A 16,329-nucleotide genomic window follows, 5' to 3' on the forward strand; every position below is an offset into this window, starting at 1 on the left:
ATTTTGAGGGAAGAATGTGAGTCATTTGGCTAATTCAAGAGCAGCATAGGCAGTGCAGTGCTGCTGCTGAGCGCAGCACCGTGCTGCAGAGCGGAGCTGCGTGATGTGTGCCGCTGGCTGCAGACAAAGAAAGAAAGCCTTTCAGTGGGAGAGGAGGCAGAGCAAGGGGGAAGAAATACACGTATCTCATGCATGCACTTGCCAGTGCGTTCCATGCCAATTCCAACGATTACTATTAAACTCCTGTAAATAGCTCATTGTGGCAAATACGTCTGTAGTGCGAGACATAAATCATGAGCAAACAATGCCGAACAGGTGGACAGAGTTCAATTTGTACAAGCTACTTCCTTGGCAAGAAGCTGCTCTGGATTTCTGCCCAGAGGCCAGGTGCTCTGTACTGACTCACAGGACTAACCTCGCAGCACTTTCCCACTGGCATGTTGCTACATAGCTTGTTTTAGGAAGGAAACCACAGTCTAAAAATAGATGCAGAAAGGACATTCTTGGAAATGGGAAATTCTTGGAAAACCAGTACTGGTCTGTATAGTAGCTTGGTTCCCAGTCCAGCATTAGCATAGAACTTCTTTTACTTCTGCCTATTTTTAATAATTTCCTTTGGGACTGATCCTATTTATTCTGCCTGGCTTCCAGCCACTTTTCCTGCTGTCCAGTAATGTACTTATTTGTGGATTTCCCCGGGGGGGTATCATCATTTGATTCACTGTCTCAACTCTCTAATTTTTTCCAGTTCAACACTGCATGCTCTAAAATCAGTAAATCCACATAGTAAAGCGCTCTTCCACTGCTAGCAATATAATTGAGATAACTATTAAGTGAGTAATTATACAAGTATTTCTGTGATATTAGCGAGGCATTTCACCATGATGTGTATAGACAATGCTCTCCCTTTCACTCCCACTATTTTCTTCAAATCCCAGTCTGAGACCTTCTGTGTCTTCTGACCATCTTACTGCCAGCAGGCTCACACAGACCTTGCACTCCAGCCAGAGAAGCCCTGTAATGTGAGAAAAGGACAGACAATATATCTAAACAGCACTGTGTAATGTCATGAGATGAAAAGAAAAATCACTTGGCAGGAGAGGCACTGGAGCTGCTTGTCCACCAAGCTGGGCCAGGCTGGGCAGGAGCTGCTGCAGCCAGCCCTGCATCACTGCCAGCCCTGCATCACAGCCCTGCACTGCATCGCTCCCAGCCCTGCACTGCTCCCAGCCCTGCACCACTCCCAACCCTGCATCACTGCCAGCCCTGCACCGCTGCCAGCCCTGCACCGCTGCCAGCCCTGCATCACTGCCAGCCCTGCGCCGCTGCCAGACCTGCACCGCTGCCAGCCCTGCACCGTTGACAGACCTGCACCACTGCCAGCCCTGCGGTGCTGCAGCCACCACCGGCTTTCAAACCTGCTCACTGCTGGGATTTACTTTTTAACCCAATATTTTACCTTGAAGTAAGTTACAAAGGATAATAGCAGTATTTCAAATAAGTGAGATTTATACAATTTTAAGTAAATACAAATTAAATTCTTCTTTCCTTATAAAGCCATCAGAATAGATCAGATTTGCAGTTCTCTCTCTCTCAAAAGAGAACTTGAACTTTCTTATTAAAAAATCTGGAATACATACTTTGGCAATACCCCAAATCTGCAGTTTTCATTTTTTTTCACATTTCAAAGAATCGGCAGCCTGTCCAAAGAAAGTAGATATTTATCCCACACAATAATTTTGTTAAATTAATTTTTTTTTTTATTGACCTTTCAATAAACACCAAGTTAGAGATTTTTTTTCACTTGTCCTGGCAGAAGGAGCCAATCCTGAGATCCGCTGTGGTACCAGACTCACATGAAGGTATCACAATAAATCACATGTACTGGACAGAAGCAGACAAAGACCCTTCGATGCTGAACTGCAGCCTCTGTTCCTTGTTATGGGAACAAATAATATGTAACCATAAGAGGATGGGTAAGGAATATAACAGTGTTCAGACAAGCAGAGATGCAACAGAATCTGAAGGTCAGACTTAAATCAAAGTGTTCACATATTCAAAAATTATTGCCTTTGTGGCCCATATTACTGAACAGCCACTGCTCTCACTGGTAGCAGAGTGTGTTTCTGATGAGCAGCAGCCCTAAACACAGTCATTTTAATAGCTTAACATAGGCTTGAAATTTTCTGTTTTCCTTTTACAGTGTTTAGAACCATATCAAAAGTCTGCAATTACCTACATACAGAGAAACATTAGAAACAACATGTTTTGAAAAAAGCAAAAGTGCATTTATTTTTAAAGGATAGCAGCCAGAGAGAAGGAGCATTTGGGGAAAATATTTTTGCCAACTCCTGCTTTTGCCTGCAGAGCAAGAAGTGTAATTGTTTGGAAAGATGCAAATGAAATTGAGTAGCTCCCACACCCTGGGGTGCTGGAGAGGTGGAAGACCTGGGGCTAGATAATCACTCACTTCCAAATTTCCTGTCTGAGAGGTGATAATGAGACTTTACTTGCCACAGAAGCAAGTGCTAGTTGGAGTTGTATATATTTGAATGGCACAGACCTGGCTGTTCACATTGTGTCTGTGCACAGAAGAGCCTACTTTGCACAGCACTCTGCTTTTCACCTAGGCAAGTGTATAATGAGGCAGATTTTGTTGACACAAACCTTGTACTCAGTAAAAACAAAGGAAACGGAATACTAAGCTACAGAAGATCCTGGTTTTCAATTGTAGTGGGTTTCTATCAGGATAACTTCAGTCAGAAGAGATGAGTAGCTCTTTGAGGAATTAAAATGATGTGACCTTCTCTCTAACCTTTAATCTGATCTTTATTTCTCATAATTTCTTGTAAGAAACTCAGAGTGCCATCAAGAAATGTCCCTAGCTTTATCATACAGTATAGACCTTACTCATGTATGTGCGGAGCTCTTCATGTCTTTCCCAAAGCCAGGTCCTTGGCTACTTGATTCAGATTTAAGAAGGCTTGTTTCCTTTCCTCTCAGCAGGAAAGACTTCCTCTCTCTGCTCATTACTGAGCCATTTATTCTTGAGTTGCAGTCAGGTATTCTTCAGAGGAATCTTCATGGAGACAAAAGGAACTTTGTTTTGGTTTGGCTTATTGTATCTTCTTCCTATTGGACTAGAATTAAAATGCATAACTCAACAGGTCCAGTGAGCAATCCAGTCATTCCTATTTTATTTAAGCTTTATTTTATTTGTCCTTGCAGTATTTCCCAAATGCTTTACGAGACTAAATGTTACTGGATCAGAAGAAACATATTGAAAAAATTGAAATGTGTGTGTAGAAATTGGGGCTGTGGAACTGATCCTTTCTTTCTCCTTCCAGAGCGGTTCAGTTTATAAAGCACAAGAATATTTGTCTATGCTGTTGTCAATGGAAGTTTTTCCACAATCTTCTTGAAAATCTCTGTCTCATCTTTATATTATATCTTTTGGCCTTCTTTCCAAAACCACTGTTTTAGTGCTCTAGTTTCCCTTTGTCTCGGTACTTCATCATTTGAGTCCCGGCCACCATTTTAAGGAAAGTTACAAAAAGCAAAGTGCAAAAATTGTGTTGCAATATATTGTACTGACACAGAGGAAAGAACCTGTTAACTGTCTTGGTCTGTGTTCTAAGGCAGCATGTTCAATTTGAAACAGAAATGGTTTCATAATTTCTTCAACCAGTAGAATGGAAAAACATCATCATTTGCACATCATCATCCCAATGAAATGTGGAGACTCAGACTCACTCACCCACCCCTTTGCACCCTTTAGCAAGCGGGCATTGTTAGTGACTGCAGCTGGCATGCTTTGCTGCCCTGGTGCATACCAGACAGAAATGCAGCCAAAGCCCACCACACTTCACACACAAACCACTGCCTCCTACCCCTCTAGAGGAGCAGAGGAAACACAGGACCCTGTGGGGACTTTGGTGCTGGAACGATGACAATACAGGCCCAGTGCAAGCTATGTCCAGAGCACCAGCCACTCCAAGAGAAGGCTTTGTCTGAACGCTTCTAAAGAGCTGTTCTCTCTCCTTGTGCTTGTGAGAAAGCAAGCATAAAATACATTTTACCACCTTCCCTAGGGATTGACAGAGCTCAAGGCTGCTGTCAGAAGTCTCCAAGACACCCAGAAAAGTCTGAATTGTGGCGGTCCTTTTCAGTGCTTGGGACCATTGATGTAATAATACATCACAGAGGTCAGCAATGGATGTAAAGCTGTAAAACTGTCTGCACAATCCAGTTCAAAACATCCTGAGATCGGGAAACAACACTCTGCTTAATCCTGTACACCTTATACTCACACTAGGGTGTCCCTACGAGCAATAAAAGCCAAACATTGTGCAGGCCAGAGACAAATACCCTATGACTTTGCTAAGTAGTTTTTGTTTAAACAAAGCATTCTCTATCAAATTATCTTTCCTTTTCCCCCCTGAAAAGCAACCTCAGCATAGCATTGAGCCTACAGTTCTATCTTCCATGGCAAAGCACAAGAGCCTCCTCCTAACTCTCTTCCTAATGGCTTCCTGTTAAGACTTGTACAGTATTTACACTGTAATTCAAATGGAAGTGTTCTGTGATTTAATGAGTGACACTGTCAGTTTAATGGCATTTTTATTGCTACACTTTTAATGTTTCTGCACAAAGATCAACCAGGGAAAAAGAAAGAAGCCTGTTTTGGAAATATCAATAGTACAAAAAGTCTGATTCCCCTTCCTTGGAGGGACTGCTGTAGTTGATTAGCATTCTGTTAGAGCTGGTGATGATTTCCTAGAATGCCTTTCTGCTCCTACACTGTGAGCTGCAAGTGCACTGACCTTACACAAGTGGTTATAAGTCCAAGGACTGCATCCAGTGTTGATGCAGGCAGTTGTGCAAGGCTATAGTTTCACAAATGGCTTTAAACTGATCTGTAGATGAATTACTGCCAAAAGAGGCAATCCCATCCTTCTCCCATCCCTGCCCTTACCACAGGACTGAACAGCTCCTCTCATGCCTGCAGTAACTCTTGGAGGTTGCACACTGAGCTTGTCCGGGAGCAAATCTGACTGAAAAAAAGACCTTTTGTTTATTTGCCTTCCAGTTAATTTGAGCTGGATCAGCTGATCAGTTCCTGATGCTGTCCGCCACAATGTCACAAAGGAAGTGGTGAAAATTGGCAACAGTGTCGAAGGGAAAAAAGTGTAGTTCACACTTTGGTTAAATTCAACAATAAAAACAGGGTCCAAGCTACACAGATGACTAAATGTTTCCAAGTTACATGAATTCAGATCATAGATACAAAATGTGCGCACTAGAATAACCATGGAGAGAGTTTTATAATTGATACAAGATGCATAGGGAGCCTATAAATGGCAAAATCATGTATTATGACCAAGCTCTCTATTTTGTGCTGATGTGATATGAAACTGACTCAGCCAATCCTTAGCAAAGATCTTTAGTTTATCAAATGCAGACCTCCATCACTCTTAGTATTTAGTGGAGAAGAATTCACATATCATCTTGGAAATGCATATTAGTTTACTCATATACTCCAGTATTAAAAAAAAAAACTGACCAAAATTGCAGGTGCAGACAATAAATCCCAGAAATGACATATCTGCACAGCTGCATTTGGAACAGGGAGTGTCACAGACACAGGAGATGCAGTAGCACGTTCTGTGATGTTTGCTCCTCTTCCTCACACAGCACACGGACTGGACCTCAGCCCAGTCAGTCTCTCAGCCGTGGTCTGATCTTAAGCTGAGAACAATTCACCAAAACCCCTTCAGCTGGTGACAGACTGCTGAGCTAGTGCCAATCCCTTGCCCCAAGATCATGCCCTACATCTTCAACACCACTGAGGTGCATTGGGAAAAGCAAAGAATAGAACTGGAGAAAAGAAGAGCAGGTGCATAGAGGCCATGTATTCCAGGTGTATTTATGTGCCATAAAATATTTTTTCCTATGATCTTCAGCTCTCTGTTCCTCGCAGAAGATTCTTTCCAGCTTTAGTTGTGAAACCACCACAAGTTTTGAACCAGCCACAGAATTCCAGCCTCCACCTCCTCATTACAATTTCTATGCATAGCTTGTGCTGACACAGAGGTAGGTGGCTTTTCCTGTTCAATGTACTGGCAGAGGAAATAACGCAATTGCAGCTAGGAAGAAGTAATTTATAACGAAACAGAAAACAAGCACTATTGTCCATGCTATTTTTCCTTCATGTACTTACAGAGAACAAAATACAGAGAATAAACCTTTGCTTGAAGGTATTAGCACAGGGCAAATACTTATTTGCATACAATCTGCAAACTTTCCAGAAGCCTTTTTTAGTACTCTCCCAAAAGAATAAATTTTGTAAGAATGTTAATTTGTCTGAAAAAAATGTAAGGAGTTGCAAATTTGTAAATGGTCTCATATGGGGAAAAATCACTTGGAACAGCCCCAGTTTAACTGACTATTTAATCAAAATCTGACAAACTTCTAATTTGCAAAAGAAAAAGAAAATTTAAAAATTTAAAAAAATCATCCTACTTCAAGCATATTGAAGTTTGATACATCTTCTTTTCTTTAGATAAATATACCTGAGCCTGCTGTCAAGGCTATGCTTCTCTATTGTTGGCATTAGAGGGTAAAGATCAGATCATATAGCATTATGTCAGGAATAATAGAAACTTTCTGCACCTGACTTAAAAACAAAACTGCTTAAAACTAACCTGAATTGAGAAGGACCATTTGATTAATTAAACCAAAAATCTTCTCTCAGTTCAAGAGCTCAGTGAGAACCCTCAATTACATAATCAAAAATTATGTCAGGAAAGAACATAATGAAAACCTAATTATGCACTTTTTAGTATGTGATTAGTTTTAAGTAGGTGGGTATGATTGAGGAAGAGCAAAAGAGGGGAAATATGATTAAAGAAGTGAATCAGACAGTGGAAAGAAAAGAAGTATCAGAGGAGTGAGTAGTAGCAAATACAGCCTTCTCCCAGGGTGTCTTCCAAAATTGAATGCTTTGACTTGAATACAGAATGTATGAAATAACACACGCTTCTTCTCCAATTATATGTGTTTAGGATTTGACACAAATCTGAAACCTATGAAAAAGAAATAAGCTGCATTTCCAATTAATTAGTGAGTTCAATACCAGGAATATTTTCAAAAAGCTTTGTCCATCTCCCCTCATGGGAAGGCTGCAACTCTCCGTTCTCATTGTGTTGTCACTCTTCCAAGAGAAACACTGATGTAACATTTTACAAAAGCTTGTGTGCAGGACCCATGATACAGTTTATAGTATCTCATCTTTCTTCTCAAAACCAGAATACTTTATGGCATGAAGTGGTGTTAACCTTCAGTTTTCTCTAGGATATTTGGGGTATCAGGTAAGTGGGGACGCCAAGGAGAAGCACAAGCCTTGGGCACTGCTGTGTCATCGCACTCACAGGTGACCTAACAACCCCACAGGTAAAATCTGAGTTGCTGACTGGAAACTCGAGGGGCATTGTGGTGACCCCTTTGAGTGGGCTCTGTTTTGCCCATATTCACAGTATTCTTGGGCAGCCACTTCAGATACGTACATCTGTTTCCCTGTTTTCAAATGGACGTACTACTTATGTCCTTCTACCACACACCGTGTGTCTAATTAAGTGCTTTCAGAGTTTAACTGTGTGTATTATATTATCTTCTAATCACAGAGAATTCCATCCACCCTTCCTAGCAATTCTTTTCCTTTGTTCACCATGTTCACTCTAAGCCTCTATTTGTTCCAAGTCACTCTGCTGTCAAGTTACCTGAGCATCTTTAGCTTAAACCTATTTTTAGGCTGATGTTAAAAAGATAAATGCAAATGCTCCACTGGCAGTCTAGGTTCCTGAAGAGTCAGAAGCTAAGAAATTATTTCTGCAAAGCTCACTGCAAACTACCTCCATATATCTTGCTTGAAGATTGAGCATTTGTAGAAATCAAAGGGATAGTTCTTAGCTAGAATAAATCAGCAGTGTCTTTAGCAAAATCAGTTATCTGCAATGAATTATATAGGGACAGGTGAAAGTTGATTCATACCCACTGCACACAGGCCAGAACCTGATTTTAACAACACACATGGAAATCCCTATTAACTACATTATTTTGACTGAATTTTCTAAAATTACTCTGTATATCTACAGATGCAATCACATCTCACCCAACTTTCTGGGACTTTCCTAGAGCCTTCAGCAGGTCAGGAGTAAATAACATTTTTTTCCTACAAGGCTGAATACAGCCAGCATGCAGATGAACACACCATGGATTATTATTTTCTTTGGTATTGTGATACTGTGTGAAGACCTTATCATCTTGCTGCTATTGGGAGAGACAACATAAAAATGTAACAGCTGCAAGCAACTTACAAGCACATGTAAATTAATTACATCTTCATGAAAAACCTTGAATTCATAGTAATTGATGTTAGACTCCCTGTAATTGACTCCCTGACTGTTTTACAAAGTAGCAGCATTTTTTTTGTTTGCTTTTGAAGTGCTCACTGGAGAACACATATTGGCAGTAAAAATTCTCTTCAAAACTGAACAGTAGTTGTAAATGATTTCATTTAAGAAATATATAAAAATTTAAAACAAAGCAAAAAGAAAACAAGCTAGAAGGAACATATTTTCAGGTGGAATTTCAGTCAGTTATCATATAGTAGCCCTTCAATAACAGAAGAGCTTGCTAGCTAATTACGTATTCTTTTTCTTTAAAATAAAATTCTACAGTAACAACTAATAGAATATCCATTCAAAAGTAAGGATTATGTGCATGTCTGCAATAATTTGAATTCTGCAAAAAATGAATTTTCCTACAGCCAAAAGAAAATACTTTCTAAAAATAGTGAAAAAATCTTCCTTTAATTTCCAGTCACAAGTAACATCCTGTTTGAAATCCTTACACAGTAATGCTTTCAATACTGCCACTAAAGCTAGAGGAGTGTTTTGAAGCAGTGTCTCTTGTACACCATGGTGACAAAAAGGCACTTGCCCTCCAGCGGCGGAGGCATCGCTCCAGTAAACATCCTCCTTAGGCTGTGATAGGCTCCTGTCTCAGCACTTGCTACGGAAATGAAATTCTTACAGGATTTTTGAGGAAAACACAGGAGACAGAGGTAGCAAATTAACAACTTTAACAACTTTCTCACTCAGCCACAGGGTGGGGGCGTAGCTTTGGTGATGGCGATTTTTCCTAACAGTGTGTATTGTTATTTAATTAGGATATTTTAAAAGAAAGTCTTGCCGCCTGCCTCTTGCCCCAGAGAGAAAAAAAAAAAAACAAAAAAAAAAACCAAACAAACAAAAAAAAACCCCAAAAAAACCAAAAACCCAAAACCATTTGATGATTTAAAAAAAGAGATAAACTGGACACGAAATTATTAAATAAATGAAAATGCTGTAGTGGCTTTCAGAAGAAAATAAAAGGTTAAATGTAAAGAACTTGAAAGAAAATCAGTGAATTTAGAGTCTAATCTGACCTTCTGAAGATTCTGCTTCCCTGTCCATGTCCCAGATCCGCTCTGCAGTGCTCTCCCGCAGCCCAGAGCTGAGAGCTGCACAGAGCCCGGAGAGGAGGCAGATCCCTGCCCTCGGTGTCTTTCCCTCGGACCCCGAGTCTCAGGAGATAAGGCCCTTCCCATCCGTTCTTTCCCTTTTGAACAATCGTGTTGCACACCGACTCGGAGTGAGGGGAGCGCTTATCACTGGTGAGGATGCGGGGAGTGCTACCGCAGGGCATCACTGAGCCATGATAACCGCACACCTTGACCCAACACTACCTCATTAGGAAACATGGGGAAATAAAATATTGTCACTTAATAAAGACAATTTCCACACCTAGGGCTGAAAGCATTTGAAATTTGTTTTTTACACGGTAGACCTGCAGCCTGCTGCAACTGTGTCTTGAACAGAGCTGTTTTTACATTCTGTGTAATGCGATATCCATGAAGCCTTGAGATTATAATTGGGTATGTTAGACTACCAACACTTAGTCCTGAATAGAAAACTTAAAAAACCAGAATAATGATCAATCAGAAAAGAAAAAAAAAAAAATTGAGAAAAAAATGTTCAAGAGATATTTTGGTTTAGCCTGGGGAAGATGACAATTATTACTATATTTGCTGCATTTAGTTTTGCTAAGTTTACTTTTTAAGGTAGTATATCCAATAAGTGTCACTATTATTATGCCTCTTAGGAGTTCACATTATTAACACTTTTAAATCTTCCTCTTTAAACCTTTTTCCTTAAGTTAAAAAACAATATTTGTAGCTTGACAAAAACCTGGCAGTGTTCTTATGGTGTAATGAAGATACTTGGGAGAATCTCCACCCTTATGAACCAGGTTAGCCTTCTGGGAATGGGGGGAGTAGTGCTGAATTGCAGCCCTCAGCCTCAGGGTTTTGTGTGCAGTTTACCCTGTTCATCTCTGCCTTATGCCTTGCACTCACTTTGCACAAGCTATTGCAACCTGAAGCAGATGTGGTTGTGCTGCCAGAATAAGCACTCCTGCACATGGAGCAGCAGCAAGCAACTTAGCACCTCTGCATTTTGGATTCACAGCAATGAAACCTGCTTTTTGTATTTATTCTCTGTTGGCATGGAAGTCTGCGAGTCCTTATTTCTACACGTTCGTGTCCATCGTGCTGTGTGCACTCCTGTGTGACAACGGAGGTGTCTGCGTGACCCTGCTGAGCGGCGACCGGGCAGGGCCTGCGGGGCTGGGGGCAAGGCCCGGCCCGTGAGGGGAGCTGCGGTGTGTTCATCGCGCCGTGCGCTGTGCGTGTGCCGTGGGGTGAGCCCGGTGTCCGGCCACGCCGTGAGGTGTGAGGTGTGCGTGTGCCGTGGGGTGAGCCCGGTGTCCGGCCACGCCGTGAGGTGTGAGGTGTGCGTGTGCCGTGGGGTGAGCCCGGTGTCCGGCCACGCCGTGAGGTGTGAGGTGTGCGTGTGCCGTGGGGTGAGCCCGGTGTCCGGCCACGCCGTGAGGTGTGTGTGTGCGTGTGCCGTGGGGTGATCCCGGTGTCCGGCCACGCCGTGAGGTGTGAGGTGTGCGTGTGCCGTGGGGTGATCCCGGTGTCCGGCCACGCCGTGAGGTGTGAGGTGTGCGTGTGCCGTGGGGTGATCACGGTGTCCGGCCACGCCGTGAGGTGTGAGGTGTGCGTGTGCCGTGGTGAGCCCGGTGTCCGGCCACACCGTGAGGTGTGCGTGTGCCGTGGGGTGATCCCGGTGTCCGGCCACGCCGTGAGGTGTGCGTGTGCCGTGGGGTGATCCCGGTGTCCGGCCACGCCGTGCGCTGTGCGTGTGCCGTGGGGTGATCCCGGTGTCCGGCCACGCCGTGAGGTGTGCGTGTGCCGTGGGGTGAGCCCGGTGTCCGGCCACGCCGTGAGGTGTGCGTGTGCCGTGGGGTGATCCCGGTGTCCGGCCACGCCGTGAGGTGTGAGGTGTGTGTGTGCCGTGGGGTGATCCCGGTGTCCGGCCATGCCTTGAGGTGTGCGTGTGCCGTGGGGTGATCCCGGTGTCCGGCCATGCCTTGAGGTGTGCGTGTGCCGTGGTGAGCGCGGTGTCCGGCCACGCCGTGAGGTGTGCGTGTGCCGTGGTGAGCCCGGTGTCCGGCCACGCCGTGAGGTGTGCGTGTGCCGTGGTGAGCCCGGTGTCCGGCCACGCCGTGAGGTGTGCGGTGTGTGTGTGCCGTGGTGAGCGCGGTGTCCGGCTGCGCCGCCTGTGCGTGTGCCGTGTGTGCGGGCCGTGTGTGCGGGCTGTGCAGCAGCTCAACACACCGTGAAGGGGCAGAGGGCGAGGTGTGGCCGGAGGTGAGAGAGCATGTATTGTATGCGGGAGCGCATGGGGGGTGCGGGTGAGAGAGATGCGTGTGAGGGGCTGCATGAGAGGAGGACAGGCGGCTGCGAGGATGTGCGGGACGAGGAGCCGAAAAAGCCATCCTTCCCCCGCTGTCGCCCCGCCCCGCTACCCTCCGCCGGCCCCCGGGGCCGGGCTCCGCCGCCTGCGCCCACCCCGTCCCTGCTTCCCCCTCCCCGCCGCCGGGACTTCCCTTCGCGCCCTGTCGGCGGTGCCGCGCCGCTACCCCGGCATGTCCCGCAGCCGGGCTTCGCCCAGCGCCCGGCTTCTGTAGCGGCCCCGCCCGGGCGAGGCAGGGCCGAGGGGGCCATGGGGGGCTCCTGAGCCAGCGGGGAGCGGAGCCCGGCCCGCGCCGCCGCCATGGAGCCGCCGCCGCCGCCCGGCGCCCCCGGCGCCGCCGAGCCCGCCGGCTGCCCCAAGGACGCCGACCGCCAGCTGCGCCTCCGCCTCTGCGTGCTCAACGAGATCCTCAGCACCGAGCGCGACTACGTGGGGACCCTCCGCTTCCTGCAGTCGGTGAGTGGCTCCGCGGGGCTGGCAGCGCCTCGGGGGCTCGGCGCCGGCCCGGAGCGGCTGCTGCCGGCGGGCCGGGGGCTGCGCGGGCGGGGGGCGCGACTCGTGCGAGTGCCGCGGCCGCTCCGCGCCGCCGGGAGCAGTTTCTGCCGGAGGGGCCGGGGCCGGGCTCGGGGCCGCGGCTCCCTCGGCCCCGCGGCGCGCCAGGAGCGGACCCGGCACGGCGTCTGCCCTCACAGAGCCTCGTCCCTTTGCTTCTTGTTGTTGTTCTTCAGAAGCTGCTTTTACACTCACTTGGAAAATATACCCTTACTGTCAGTTGTTTATAAATAAATATTGTACATATATCTTTGTTTAATGGTAAACATAAATTTGTGATTGTGCCGGGTGTGTCTGTGCATGTGGAAACAATTATACCTGCCTCTGAAATTATTCACGGACTAGTTCAGAAGAAAAAAAAATCCATCTGGATATTTCCATTTTCCTATGTAGGTTCTAAATGTGGAATGGAATTCATCTGTGTACCACCACACTCCTGCAAATAACTAGAAGAGCCTGTAGTGAAAGTTACTAGATAACAGATATATATAAAAAAAAAGAAGAAGAAATAGTGATCACACAGAAATCGACAATCAAAGGAAAGGAAGTCTCTGTAGAGACTTCTAAAAGGTTGTTTCTAAAAGGGCAGAAATTCCTTCTGGTGTTTTTCTAGATAAAGACCAAATTCTGGTTCCATCTAAAAGTGCTTAGACACTGGGCGCCTTTTGACCTGTCCTTTTAGCAAGATTTTTCTTTCTTTGTTTTTTAAAATCAGTTTGTCTTCAGTGTTTTTCAGATTCACCAAAGTGGCAAACTGTCTAGCATAAAAGATAAATCACAAGGATGTGGTTGTTTTATGAACTAGTCTCTACTTGAACCCTCATCTTCCCTCTCCAGTAATTGAACTCCGAGCCTTTAATTTGAGTTTTCCAACTGAAGTGCCAGTTAGCTTCATTTAGAACTGTGGTTCTGTCTCAGTTCAAGGAGGTTTTCTTCTAAGATGTAGAAGAGCCCCACCCTACAGACAAAACAAAACCAAAATCCCTCGGAAAACTCCTCTGTCCTGAGTACTGAATTTGAGATTTTGTTAGCTGCAGGCTAGACTGTAGATTCAAGCTACATACATTTTTTATTCCAGTTCTTACAGCTGAACATACTCACAGTATTAGCTAAATGGGATTTTCATGTATTAAAAAACCAAAACAGGTATTTTATTCATTTGTGTTCATTAATTTGGCAGTTTTCATTAGAGCAGTGGTGAGTAATACACCCTAGGTAATGGCAGAAGAAGATCCTGATGGAGAGCACTTGCTGAGGTCTTGGCTGGCACTGCTGGCAGAGACCTTCTGAGGCACTTTGTCACCAGGTGTAGAGTGGTTATTAGTATTATTTGTGGTGCTGGTTCTGGAAGTGCAGTTCTACCCCACTATGGAACTTGTGTTTTAGTCATTGTGTTTGAAGAAAGCACTGAGGGATAGGATCTTTCTTATCTCTGGGCCTTAGTTTAGAGCATCAGTCATACACAGGCTTAACTTTGTGCACATGTCAAATATTCATGTGCTGTCCTAAATAATGTCAGTTTCTTCCGTCATTGACCTACATCTTTTGGACTGAATCTCTGTACAACTGCTTTCTTACAGCTGAATATTGTTAGCCCCAAGGAAAGGACAATGAGGATCTACTGCAGCATGTGAGGGTAAAAGGAAGAGTAGTGGGATTAAATTTTTTAAAATAAAATTTGGAGTGTGAAATATTTTCTGCCTAAATTATGTGGCTGGCCATAACTTAATCCTTCTAACAAGACAGCCCACAGGAAGGAAATCTGCCCCACCTCCTACATTGGACAGCTGACACAATGTGCAAGGATAACATCATCTATATAATCACTGGGATTAGATGCAGTTATATGCCAAAAGTTTTGCTTCGGGACACTGATGAAGGTACTGCTGTAGCCCTGGGACTCGATTCTCAGCTGTGCTTGGCCTCACAAATGCCGGCCGCTGCTTGTTGGCTCTTTGAGCGTGCTGGCATCGGCGCACAGGAGCCACCCTCTGACCCTGGATCTCTGTTCCCCAGCTCGTGTTCTGTGTGGGCAGCGTTACCCAGTGCAAGATCAACGTGCACTGTTACACTCCCTGGGTGATGTACCAGGTTAGCACTGCAGTGGGACTGGGCAGGCTTAGTTGTTTTGTCCATAGATGGTTTGTACTCCATGCGACCCAGGTGTAATTTTGGCTGCACTGAAAGACTGCACAGAACTGCAGTACCCAGATCTTCTGGAAACTTGTTCCTGTCAAAAAGGAGATGAGACAGCTGTGGGGTATGGGTTCCTTTGCCTAAGAAACTTCAATAGCTTGGGTTAAATAAAGGAAGGCTAAAGCTCATATCTTTTATCATCATAATGAATTTCCCCCAAGTACGCTGGGACAGCTGTGCTTATGTGAGTGAATCTGTGCTCTTGGTTAAATGTTTGCTATTGAAGCCCTAGTCCTCATTAAGTGTTCTCAATAAACAATGTTTTAAAAAGCAAACAGCTAAATTCTATAGGTTTATTCACAGCACTGAAGTTGCTTGCTAGCAGCAGCTTCCTGTGTTCCTTGGTAATGTACAAGAATCTCTTAAGTATTTAGAATCTTGTAAGCATTTAATACTATGCATTTGCAAATGAATCAAAATAACCTCAGTTTGCTTACAGTATTTTAATCTGTTTTAGGAGATGAATATGTGATCATGTTTAAGGAAAGGTTTCCTTTTTATTTTCTTTTTCTATGCTTAGAAATGTTTTCCCACTAAGATGCAGGGGAAAATAGGTTCACTATTAGCATAAGGACTCAGCCCTTATTTGCTTTACCTAAAAGATTATGGTCTGTATTTTGCTTTCATAAATTAATAAAGTAAGTATGTAAAGTGTAATATAAAGCATAATGAAATTTATAATTAAATAATTAAAGTGATGGAACATGGAATTCTATTTTCTAACAATAAAAATTGTGGTACTCACTGTTAAGAATATTGTATTATGAGTAGCGTACTCATTTAATGAAAATGCTACAGATATTTATTTATTTAAATAAAGTAGTCTCTAGAATCTGTTAGGTTTTATACCTAAAGTAATTTTGACAAATGGAGTTATATCTGCAAATTTAATTTGGACGTCCCATAATTTTTCACTTTGTATGTAATTCGTAGTAGTTTTTTTCCATTTTATTTTGGATGTGAAAAGGTGTTCCTAGTCAGTTTAGCTCCTGCTTAGTTTCTTGTACTCCCATTGGTACTTGTGTTATATGTGTATATATATAATATATCTATTAATGTGTATTATCTATTGTAGTATAATGTATTATAACCATGGAGAGAATGAAACCAAATAACTTTATCCCATGGTTTGTTCCACATCTTACAAGATGAGATGATAGATTCCAAGGGATATAGCTGGTATTTTTAAGACACAGTCTGGATTTTATGTTAAATTGTAATATAATGCAGATATGATACTATATGTATACCATTATTTCAATAGTCCTAGCTGTCCTAGACATTTCCTCAAAATAAGGAAGGAGAGGGGAAAATTCTCTTCTACCAGCTCACAGCTGATGACCACATACAATACCATGTCCTGTCTTATTTGCCATTTGGTTAGGCAGGGATGGTATTATTGCTAGTTATGGAATTATCCTTGAAAAAATGCTGTGTAACTCAGGAGTATTAATAGACAATACTGCAGTTATGCAGCTGTGTTACTGCCTCTACTAGTAAAGGCTCATTACACAGCCAAACTCTTTTTAAGCAGCAGGGAGAACTGCATGGAGCACATGGAAATGTACTGCTGCTAACATCATTAAAGAACTACTGACTACAGAAGGAGCAAAGTGAAAAATTGTCAGAACCTAATGGAACTTTAGTAGAAGTTTCGGGA

At 43.8% G+C, this 16,329-nt stretch overlaps 1 protein-coding gene across 4 annotated transcripts in view; it reads left to right on the plus strand.

The window, feature by feature from the left end:
* Window positions 1-12,127: 12,127 nt before the first annotated feature.
* PREX1 (phosphatidylinositol-3,4,5-trisphosphate dependent Rac exchange factor 1) overlaps window positions 12,128-16,329 on the plus strand; it is a 111,085-nt gene continuing 106,883 nt past the window's right edge. Inside the window, exon 1 of one of the 4 annotated variants that reach the window (XM_085558353.1) lies at window positions 12,128-12,377. In XM_085558353.1, the coding sequence (XP_085414479.1) occupies window positions 12,222-12,377 (156 nt within the window). In that variant the 5' untranslated portion in view covers window positions 12,128-12,221. The remainder of the gene's footprint in view (window positions 12,378-16,329) is intronic. The other 3 variants (XM_085558354.1, XM_085558351.1, XM_031506556.3) reach the window with 3 other exon arrangements.

This window comes from Lonchura striata, chromosome 20 (assembly GCF_050655825.1).
Source record: "Lonchura striata isolate lonStrDom1 chromosome 20, ASM5065582v1, whole genome shotgun sequence".
Taxonomy (NCBI): Eukaryota; Metazoa; Chordata; class Aves; order Passeriformes; family Estrildidae; genus Lonchura; species Lonchura striata.